Source organism: Parus major, chromosome 2, assembly GCF_001522545.3.
Source record: "Parus major isolate Abel chromosome 2, Parus_major1.1, whole genome shotgun sequence".
Taxonomy (NCBI): domain Eukaryota; kingdom Metazoa; phylum Chordata; class Aves; order Passeriformes; family Paridae; genus Parus; species Parus major.
In genome coordinates this window covers 126,457,875-126,470,173 of record NC_031769.1, presented here as the reverse complement: position 1 = coordinate 126,470,173, position 12,299 = coordinate 126,457,875, and the positions used below count along the sequence as shown (strand labels likewise).

At 35.8% G+C, this 12,299-nt stretch overlaps 1 protein-coding gene across 2 annotated transcripts in view; it reads right to left on the bottom strand.

Annotated features, from left to right (window-relative positions):
* The window catches only part of SLC26A7 (solute carrier family 26 member 7), a 66,200-nt gene that overhangs the window by 11,488 nt on the left and 42,413 nt on the right, over positions 1 to 12,299 (bottom strand). For both annotated transcript variants that reach the window (XM_015649174.3, XM_033512336.1), the window contains 3 exons: positions 11,802 to 11,897; positions 4,829 to 4,935; positions 2,534 to 2,600 (listed from right to left, as the gene is read on the bottom strand). In XM_015649174.3, coding sequence (XP_015504660.1) covers positions 2,534 to 2,600; positions 4,829 to 4,935; positions 11,802 to 11,897 — 270 coding nt within the window. The remainder of the gene's footprint in view (positions 1 to 2,533; positions 2,601 to 4,828; positions 4,936 to 11,801; positions 11,898 to 12,299) is intronic.

Below are 12,299 nucleotides of genomic sequence, written 5' to 3'. Positions count from 1 at the left end.
TCTTCACCACAAACCACATAAAATATCTCCTTATTGTAGACTGCTGTTCAGACTTCTGGGAATAAGATGATCTCTCAGACACTGCCACAGTGACCATGAAATAAATTAAACATTTCAAACATCCCAAACTGAGGCAAAAAAACCCCAGACCATGTGTAGGGACTTTATGCAATTTGCCTATGAATGTGATTGCAGTAAATACCACATCACCTACATGCCACAGTCAGACAAGTGGCAAAGCTCAACTGGCAGTTAAAATGTCTCAGGTTGTATGGAACAGAGCTCTAAAATAAGGGCAAAACAGAGGGTGGTATAGGCTTGCATGGAGAAATGCTCTGACATCCCACAGATTCCCACAAAAATGATGCTATACACGGCTTGGTGTGGAGACAAATGGACATTCCAATGCCATGACAAAGTAGAAGATAAAAGCTAAGAAAATAAGGAAGACTGATGTGGAAAGATCAAATCCTGTGATGATAAAGCTTCAATAAGTACAAGGTACAAAACTTGAAAGGCTAAAATCATAAGGCCAGTTCAAACAGATGGCAGACTTAGGTATAATTTTTGTCCAGAATGGACAAGGTCAACTGTGCCTAAATTTGACCAGCCAGTTATTCCTGGCTCTGGCTTGATTCTTTGTTAACAGAGAAAAATCAGAGAAAAATGAACTTCCTCTTTGTTGTGTCCTTGCTATAAAAGCAGGAAATTTATCTCACGTGCCTGCCCCTGCCACCACTTGGAAGGCCCCGGGTGATTGCCCTGCGCGCTCTGCACAGCGCTGGCTCCGCTCGGGTACGGGTTCAGTGCCAGTGAGCGCCTGGGATGAAATGTGTTTCACATAAGCTTCTAAGTACCCTTTGATTTTTTTTCCACATTAAAGTGTCTTTTCTCTTATTGATTAAATAACCCCTATAAATCTACAGACCTTAATGGCAGGGAAGATCATTAAGCTTGCATATTTTCATGTTTAAAAGTCCTGTTGTTTATGTCTAATCAGTTATTTACCAGGGAAACTTGGATCAGTCTAACATTCATACATTAAAAATTACCCTAAATGCCTGCTGCAACGCAGTGACTCTAAATTAAATTAAAGGCATATTTTCCTTCTTTTGTTTTGTGTAATAAGCTCTTGAGCAATTTGCTTCTCTAACATAATGTTATTTTCCCCACTGTCTGCAGACACTACTTTTGTTATTACTAGGTTACTGGTGTTAATCTTATTGAATTGGGCAGGGGGGGGTGGAAAGCAGGGGAGCAGTAAGCTTAAAAAATAAAATGTATAGGCATTTGTACAAAATGCTTCATGAACTGATATGATAAATAGCAGGCAAATAAAATTTTGGTTACCCATCTCTGACAAAGTTACTCCAACATTTTTATTAAGAAGGAAAAATGATATAATAATTGACTGCTGGTTCAGCCTCAACAACAGTGTTTTAATTCACATTTCAGAGTCCTCCCCATTCTTATGTACCTTTCACATTCCAACATTGCTCAGCATGCCAAAAGAGTAAATGCCCTTGAGCCCTTGGATGTTCTGATTTTTAACCCAAGATAGCTCTGATAGAAGACATTTGCCAGAAATAATAAATTCTTTAAAGAAGATCTGTTTAATGGAGAAATAATAACTGCTAAACATGTGATTTACTGATACATAAGACCCTTCATCAGCACTAGGAAAGGAAAAAGGACGTAGGAGAAACTGCCACAGTGGAGAAGGTAGGATGTCCTGTTGATGGGGCTCTGTGCTGAAAGGACACATGGTTCTACTTCTCTCTTGGCTGCTGACTACCATTTCATTTTGGAGGAGGGAGTTCACCTCTTTGAGTCATTACCCTTCTGCTCTTACCATAGACCTGAGCAAAAAGCAATTTTGACGAAAATTGCAATGAAAATAACCAAAAGAATCTGATTGGTTTAAGTTTCTAAGAAGTCCAATTTTAAAGGCACAGTCTTTGGGAGAGTTTCTTCCATCCCTATTTCATGTGCACAGGGTGATGAGGTTTGTGAAACAGTCTGTGACTATTTTGTGGTAGTGCCACACTTTGCCCAGCTTCATGGTGTCCTCTGGACAGTCTGGTCACAAGGGCTTGGTGACAGAAATGGTTTCAGAAAAGAGATTGGGGATGATGAAAACAGCAAAGGACTTTTAGGAAATGTGATAATAATACAGAGACTGTCTGCTCAGATGGCCCTTGCCATTCCTGCAAGACATTTCCTTAAATTTAGGAATTAGGAAACTTTGAGAAAGAGCAATTCATAACTAAAAATGACAAACTAAGATAGACCTAAGAAGACTTGCTTAACTTCACTTTGCAGACAAGCAGAAGAACCACAAAAATATTCCAGTTTCTGATGGTCAACTAATTTTATTATTATATTATCCTGGCTTTAGATTTCAAGTTGTCATGTCATAAAAGCATTCCCTTGATTCCCTGATTACAATCTGGTAACTAACTAGGGAAGACAAACAAACCTGAATTAGTGAAACACACACACAAACAAAAAGTTAAAAAAGAAATTGACTTACACAATTGTCTTCTGCTTTGTATTTATAGTCCACCTCTTTCATATTTTTCAAATTCAGGGTGTTTGCTCTGAAATCAGTATTACAATCAATATCAGACAAAAATCTGTACAGTAAATCATTAGTAGTCCTGAGCAGAAACAAAAAGACACACATCTCAAACTACAGCATAGCAGTTTAAAGGTCTGACAATGCAATCTGTGAGTATTTTTGTGATTACAGACTTTATATTTTCTGATAATCATCCTCTTAAAGAGTAAAAAGTTCATTTTAGAATTATGAGTTCACTTTGAGAATATGAATAATTAAATTCTCTTGTGAAGAAAATCTTAATTTTCATTTTCTGGCCAGAGTGCTACTTTCAAGTCAAGGTAGCTCACGTATATAATAATATATGCATTAATAAAAATAATAATATATAATAGGAATAATATATAATACATATATTATATGTATGTTTTAAAATTATTAATAATAATTTATATTATAAAACTCAATCTATAGCTTCAAAAGTAAAGAAGTTTAATATTTTTTATCTGCAAAATCATAAGGAAAGGGAAAATAAGTATGAAGAATAGCTGTGGGTCATGAAAAACAAAGATATTTTATTTGTCATTGAAAATAACACATCTTTAAATGATGAAACATAACACTGCACTCTAGCTATCAAAATGGGGGGCTTACTGGAAAGGGCCAGTATTCCTATGCTTTCTACACAGTGAAAAGAGAAAGTTGCCTTGGAAAGGGAGCTCAGCGTGGGATCTCCTGAATTTACAGGAACACATTTAACTGCAGAAGACTATGGAACTATCTATCCTCTGAGACAGATGCAGCAATATACAAGGAATATCTGCAGGTATTGGGGCCAGATAAATGAGCCTTGCAAACATCAGCTGTTCTCTCATCTTTGCATAAATGAAGCTATACTACTGCTGGTTTTAATACATTTTGATGCATAACACATACCACATCCAGTACTCTGACATCTGAACAGAAACTCTACAATAAATAATCATATTTTCCTTGCTTCACTTCTGCTAACACTTTTGCTCATGACTGCATGGCTTACTACATGTTATCTTGTTAACTCCATCTGTGCCGTACCAGTTTTAAGGCTCCTACCTTGTTCAATACCTTTAGTTGGTATGGACTGTATGTGCAGCTTCACTGAAGAGCACAGAGATCACTGGGAAGTCTTATTTACTTATTTATTAATAAGTGCAAGTTCAGACAGAGGTCTTCACTAGTCAGGCTCTTTTGTGTTAGATATCCATCCCTTTCTGCTGTTGGAGAACGTCTAACATCCAGGCTCAGGACAAAAACAGCATGAAAACTTGCCTTTTACTTTATTACAAGAATTTACCAAAATTTTAGTTTGCTGAGTAGCACAATGTTATCACAAAAGTGCTGATTGATTCAAGCAGAAGCTATCTCCCATAATTTTTAACTGACTTGAAATTTTGAACTATTTTCATGCTGGTTCTGCAATTTATTCAATGAGAACAGAGCTGTGCACAAATGTCTAACACCATTAACTTTAACAATCATTTAATCGAGCTGTCTATATTGTGCTTAATTTCAGTGGGATTCAATGTTCATGCAAACAACTGCATGCAAGCAGCAAGTCATTTGCAGGACTGGTGAGCTGTGAATTAATTCTGTAGCACAAATCAATCATGAATCTCAGCTATATTTCCCTTTACTCATGATCCAAAGTAGCAACTGTAATATATTAAAAAAAAAAACAAAACAACTTCTGATTGCTCTAGTTTCTTTTTCCTGACTTTTCTAAGTCAGGAAAAGTCATACACAGAACTTAGACTTTTTGTTAGACGTTAGAATAGTTGCACAGTTATATTTCATTAATCTATATTAGCAGTGCAATTGTCACCTACCAACTCCTGTGCAACATAATACCTATAAAGGCTCTTAGTTACTGAAGCTTGACAGACATACCTTTTCCTTAAAGAGCAAATAAAAATCTAATGGAAAAAATGTAATTAATCTTCCTATTGATTTTATGCTACCTTCGCATAACAAATCCTACAGATATGTAGTAATAAGAGAAATCACAAAATAATACCATTTTATAAAACATTTTAGATTCCTTAGTCTACACTTAACGGACAGATGTGACTTTTCCTTTTGAATTATCTTATCTTGCAATTTTCTACAACTAAAAGCTGAAGTTTAGTTGTTAAATTTAGTATACCTTATGTCTATCCTGACTGTGAACCAATATGCAGAATGAATACATAATGAAGTGCTAGTAGAACACTTAAATAAATTGTTCCTTACCTGGGAAAGCGGAAAATCACGATTACTATAGTGCAGACAACGCCATACAGCAGTCCCACATTGGCAGCAAAGCATATTGTAAACACATAGGTACTAACCCATATGCTCTTTAAGGAGAGCAAAAAGAAGTGATTAGTTTCAAATTTTATAGCAATGTGCACTTTATGAATCAGAAATAAAGATTTTTAAAACTAAGATAACTTCTCAGATGTGAACATTTGGATCCTTGAACTGGCAAATGCTGAAGACTAAATTAGCAATTTAAGTAATGCCTCCCCGTGGGAGACCACATGCAGCATGGCACAACACATCACAGTGCTCACAGAGGTTCCTTCCAGGGTTACTTAAAATAGTGTTTGTACTTGTGCTGACAGCTTAAGTCAGAATAAGCTCAGTTGTTTTGGAAAACCTCTGTTTTATTTTTCACATTGCAAATTCTTGTCACCTTCTTCACTGCAATAGATTTTAAATGCTCTCCTTTCACATAATGAGGTGCCCTAATGAGGTGACATACAGAGAGCTTTTCTCCCACTAATCATATAAGTGGGAATTATAATTTGAGAGGAAGCTGATTAAAAGTGGCGTTTATCAGAGTACAGCTGACTGAAATGGCTCTATAACAAATAAAAATTACTGGGGAATTAATTCCTTCTAATGGAAATGGTGAGATTTCATATTACTTCCCCATCTTTCAACAAATAATTACTAAAACTTTGGATTAATTTTAAATACAATTTTAAAAAATACTCGGACATATATATGAAACTGAAGTCAATTTTAAAATAAATTTAAAAGAACATTAAGAAACTTTTACATTTCAATTTTTAATTAATTATTTTCTTACCAGAAATCATCAATTTTCTTGACATGTACAGCTAAGAGACATGCAGATTTTACAATTAAAAGAAAAGTACAAATTACTCAATTTCTTATACCAACCTAATTGGTATAATAAAACACATCTTTCTTTCCTTGAGGGAGCCTTAAGCAAAGACTGCCATCTAATCTTCGTATAAAAGGTGTTAAAAAAGAATGGAAAGTATTTTCACTCCTCTGGATATACTGATCCCCACAGGTGCCCATTTCAAGAATTACAGTGCTGCTTGTTCATGTTTGCAGAATAACAGATCACATTACAATGGCACAATCAGTGTTAAGATTATCCTTTCTGATGCTTTCACTTAACTCATAAAAGCCAGAGACAATAGAATACTTTCAGACCAACCACAGGAATTTTGCTTGAGCAGATTTGAGAACTGTTATTTTATGAATAATAAAATGTAAGTCATACCATACTAACTTGTGCTTCACAGAGGACAGAGTGTTACATGATTCTGTCGAGAAATATTTTCCTCCCTCATCTTCAAAATTCCTAACTACTGAAAAAACTTTCCAGCTTCTTCAACAGGAGGGCTGCTAAGTGAGGAGGTAGTTCATCCTCTGAAGCAGTCCTCAATCACTAGCTGTATTTTAACAGACATCTTATACAAATTGTTGTGCATATATTTACAAAGACCACCTTTATGAGCAACAGATACTGAGTGCTGCATAAAAAATAAGAAAGCAATGCTAAGATTTATAAATCCAATATACATTTATAAAGCAGCTCACCTGGATGTGAAAAGGCTAACAGAAATACTAAAAACCTGAAAATCACTGAGATCAAGAAATGGACTACCTTAATAAGGTTGAACCCTTGGCAACACCTGAATCCACTCCAGTGCAATCCAGTTCAGCTGCAGACCTGAACCTCATCACATCTAACTAAATCACTGCAAAATTCTTATGTCCCAGAAGAAAACATAAAGCATAAAAATGCAATACAAAGTCTACATAGGAAGAATCAAAGCCAGAAATGTTTTAAGTACTGCTGACTACTGAGAAAGTTAGTTAAGTGCCTTTCCAGCAGCCTAGTATCTTACATCTTAACTGTAATGAGAGACTGCCATTGCTGTAGAGGCTGAGCCAAAACAATCATACTCTCATTAGTCAATCACCCTTTCAGTGCTTTGTATTGGCCTGGAATCAGCACTTCTTTAATTAGGGTAGCACTAAACTTGTAGAAAGAAGTTATGTTGGTCTGATACACCTTTTTTTTTTTTTTTTTCATGGGTTATTGCAAAGTTCAACAAAGAAGTCATAAAAATATCAAAGTTTCCTTTGGCAGCTTATGGCAATATGGTTATTGCATACTTCAGGATAGATAGAATCTAATCACTCTTCAAATCTTAGTCTTATAGGCATATGTTAATATCAAAAATCAAAACAAAATCCACTTCAAAGTACTGTACTAACTTAAAGAAAAACTCTAAAGAGGGAGAAAAGAAAAAAGCAGAAGAAATGGATTTATGTCAGCTCCTGTATATATCAGAAGGTATCAGAAGCACTGAGAGGTACAGTGACTGTGTGTAGCAGCTGCCTCCATCTAGACTTTCCATTTCATAGGGTCTAATCATCCACTATTGATGATGGTCTAAAATCAGCATTTGGTAGGAAAAAAAATCATATAAATAAATACAAAATACTTTCTGAACCTAAGGGTAAAACCATGCAGTGCTAAAGTATGGTGATAATAAATGTTTCTGTACCAGTTTGAAACCAGATTATGCACTTCACTGTTTCATTGCTAACTAAGGAGATGATCAGCTATTGCCTGAATGGGTAGGGTTTCTCACACCTAACTCTCTCCAACACAGCTGTCTAGATTCCTGCCATAATCAGTTGATTTGGTTATCAGAATGTAGAAAATTTAGGATGCAGTTCATCTAACTCCTACTTGATTATGCTGTTGCTTAATGGAGGAAGAGATGGACATGACTTAACTGACCAGTTCTGTGCTATTTGTAATGTGAGGCTGTGATGAGTTGCTCAGAGTCCCTCCAGCATATAGCCAAAAGAAGAATCCCATTCAAGTCCTGCTCACTTGGGAACTGTCTCAGCAGAAGATGCTGGAGTCCTGGAGGATGCTCTGGCTCTATGGACCAAGTGACATGGCCATGCTCTGCTCCCACATCCTTCTGCAGACAAATTACTAATTTCTGCATTCATCCTCAGCACACCCTTTATCAAAGTTGGGATTCAAGTGAAGCCCATCACAGCCATAGAACAGGAACTGCCTAATGCACTAAGGGACGTGGTTTAGGTGTAGACCTGGCAGTGTTGGGTTAACAATTGGACTAGATGGTCTTTAAAGATCTTTTCCAACCTAAATGATCCTATGATAATAAAGTGGTATGGTAGTTCTTTGAAATAATTTTTCACAGGCATTCCATACACAGTTGTATTTGACATATTATTGACAATATTTACTGTATTGAGACAGTTTTTGTTTTCAAACAGCCCTGGAAACAGGCACTGATAGAAATAATACTCTTTAAAAATAATTTATATGGTAATCATGCTTTCAATAGATTAAGCATTCACAAATTCCCTCCCACCCCACTGAGACCAACTACAGCACAAGTAACATAACTCACACTAGCATATTCACTAATGCAGGAAAAATAGACAATCTCCCTAGGATGTCATAAGATAGAGTCATTGATGTAAAATTATTTTCACAGAAGAGATGGTTTACTACTTTGTGGAAAATTGTTTATATAGTAAAGCTCTGGGAGCTCTCAGAGCCCTCTCATGCATCAGGACCCATGTGTGATGAACAAATTTAAAAGGCCATCTTCCTTCTGAGGATAATATCTGAAGAAGTTCTAAAAAACCCCAAGAAAATGCACTAATGAGCTCCAGATTTCAAGGAAGACCCTTTCTAGGCACTGTCCTCTAAATATTTTGACAAAATAGATTGACAGGGTGTTGGATGCATGTCTCAGAAATTCAATGACAAGATCTTGGAGGATACTTGTCAAAAATGAGACACTCATTCTTGGATCTACTTTAATTGCCGAATTAGTAGCATTCCTTACTCCTTTGATATTAATGTATGTGCACACAATTACAATTAATGAATCTGTAACTGCCTCTCATCACAACACCATGTTGGGAGCGTGTAATTTTTACCATAGATTCTTTCCATTCTTTCTGCTTTAAAAGTCAGGCATGCAACCTGGCTTTGTCTCAGCTGTGGTCATTTTCTGGTCAAGACATCAATGCAACTTTAAAACATTTTTTGTCTCTTTCAATGCCAGAGTATTTAATTGCTGGACTTCCCAGATCCGTCCTATATAATTAACTCATTTAAATGATCCTTATTTTGTTACAATTTTTCACTTAGAACCTCACCTTCTGAAATATTTTTCCCCCATCTTTGGTTACTTTCAAGTCCAACTCTTAACAGCAAAGAGAACATTTTTCTTCAGTAGTCCATTGACAGGCAGTAGTTTTCACCTGTTTTACAAGGCAGATTATCTGATACTGAACCTTAAAATCAAGAGTTAACAAGAATTTCACTGGCCTTTTTAGTAATACTAGGCAAGTATCACTAGTATCACCAGCACTGCCAAGCTGGAGAATAGAAAGTTAGTCAAGTTGGCCTGCATAAGAAGTTAGGCTTACAGAAAGGACAAGGAAATCATCTTTCAACCTGAGGACCTGAGAAGTGAGCTATGCTTACAGACAAGGCCAGATTAGCTTCCTGGCTGTTCTCAGAAAAAGCAGAAAAAATATCAAGACAAATCACTCTGAGTTATGCATATAACATATGTAGTAAAATAGTGTAATTATTAATCTGAGATTGCTGAAGTCGTCAACCAAGATGTAGGGATTGATAGGAGACCTTAACTGAAGCAGGAGACATTTTAAGGTTATATGGATGCTATGAATGGCAAGAAAAAGACCTATGGAATAAGGACGGTGGGGTAGTAGCTGAAAAGTAGTTGAATTTGATTTGAGAGGTGGGATGTAAATTTGAAAGAAAAAGCCATTCTTTCATGACTGAAAGAAGAGATTTCATAGAAACACAGAATATCCTGTGATGGAAGGAACCAATGAATTTCCACAACTCCAACTCCTGAACAATGTCTTACTTTCTACATTTGAAAGGATTAGGTTTATAGAGAACAATCCAACAAATAGATACTTTTCATCCCATTTATGTTTAATGAGATGCTTAAAGAAGTATTAAGGACCAAGGTAAAAAACTCCATAATATTCCATTTTCATGCACTATCATTTGCCAGACCTATAACCAAAACAAACCTGACTTCAATGCTACATGACACACACCCTTCAAAGAATCAGTTCCAGAAAGGACAACTACTTAATTATTTCCAAATGTTTTGTTAGGGTTTCTATCTTCAAAACACTTTGGATAACCTGGCTGACAGAATGATTCATTTCCAGTGTTCTGTCAGTTACTGGGATGAATCCTTTCAGGCCAAAATAACACCAGTGTAGTTACACAACTCACTGGGTTTGGTGGGGCTCCTCAGAGCAGGCAGCAATGCAAGATCAATCTTTATAGCCTTACTTTAAACTATGCTATTTAAGGCAAGATGATTTATCCTGTCAAGCTAAGAACTGATGGTAAAACTACTTGAAGATAAATCATTGCTCAAGTATGTTTAGTTAAAAAGATTAACCCAGCAAACTCCCCTGTTCTATTACCTCTCTTAGAAATTATGACAGTTGTCATAGATGTAATAACTAACTACTCACATAACCTTTTCTGCCAAAACCAGAAAAGCAAAACTCAGGTTAGTCTATCTGTGAAGACATGTTAAATCTAGTGAGATTCCAAAATATCTTGCTGGAAAATGTAACTACTTATCTCAATGAACTGATGGAGAAGATATATCTCTTTCCCATAACTACCAATGCTTTTAAGCCCATTGTTCCCAAAAGAATTATTGATCTACATCATCCATCATTTCTGTCACTGGCAAATGGGTTAAGCTGAAGATCAAACACAAAACAAGAGATAGAAAATATTTTCGGAATTTTACTGCTTGAGGAAGAAAATATTTCAGGAAAGACAGAGCTTTTCTTCTGGATGATACAAAAGAAACCCGCAAAAACAAGTTTTCTGAACCTCTAGTTTTCTGCAACCAAGTGTGAAAAATCTCACAGTCAAACATGATGTTTATTTAGCTCTGTTTCCCATACTAAAATCCAGTACTCAATTAAAAAAGTTTAATTCTGTCTAGACATAACCATTACTGATGTAGAAGACTGAGTCACTGGTAGATTCAAAAAAGTCTGATATTAACTCCAATTACCTGTATTTCCCACCACAGAAAAGGACTATGTGGCCAAAATACCTTTCTGAATATTGTTAACTCAAACATATGGGATGTCAGCATATATGTATTTATGTAACTGCATAGAAATTTTGGTTCCACTAATTGGCTGTTACTCCCAAAATCTCCAACAGAAGAGAAATCCAGAAGTCTTCTTACACATGGATTCATCTTTACTATTTGCTAGGAATCCTGTGCAAATTCTGTCAGATTATTTAGACTTTGCATTAAACTAGATTTTCATAATGTCTCTTTTCACTTACCTACTTTTTCTGATGCATCCTTCCTCTCACAGTGCAGAATCTTTCACTATGTTCAAACCATAGATACTCTACAAAATCTGAGTTAAGGCAATTTACCTACAGCACCCCTCAATATATCTTTCTGCATCACTAGTGTTTTCAGCTATGTTTGACCCATGTGGTCAATCCCTATTCCCAGAGGACAATGATACCAACTCTTCAATAATGCTACACTAACAAAAGCACATTAAACAGATAGAAAAGGCATAAAAATTAGACACATATTTGTTCACATGAACTTGATTTGCCTGTATACACATCTCTAACATTAGGTTTGATTATTTATGATTTGTTAAAATGTTATTTTTTAATACAACTGATATTAAAGATGCTGTTAATCTGAGCTGATAGTGCACAAAAAAATACTACTACTAATATCTTGCACTTAAGTCTTCTAGGGCCACAGAAATATTGAAGTTTAGTTAACAGATATTTGCCAAATGGTCTCAGGAAAACCTCCTTAGAGTAAATTTTACTTACCCAGTCTATTTTATCCACATTCCAATATTTTTTTAAGTCACGGAACTGCATTAGCATCCCCTTCAAGCCCACAACAATAATGCTTGCTAACACACACTGCAAAGACATAAATACAAAAGCCATTTGCAGAGTTGTTAGTGAAAAACAATGCTGTTTCTTTAATTTAGCAGCCAATATCATAATTAAATTATTTTAAAGACTAGCAGGTGTTTAGAAAATGGGATGAGCACAGTTGCTTTTGTGACAGATGCTAACAGCAACAACCCCTCATCTTGGATTTTTTTTTGAAGGCAATCTAATTGTGAAGGCTACCTGATTGTGAGAAAAATGACAGAAACCTCAGGACTACCCAATACATTCTGCCACAATCTGGAGAACTCAAAAGCAAACCATCATTCAACTTCTATGCAGTGAAGAATTGTAGCTGCCTTCCTCACTTCCTTCCCTTCCCCTAGAGAAGGCCTTTAGGGCAAAAGTCCATTAATTTTAAAGCAAAAA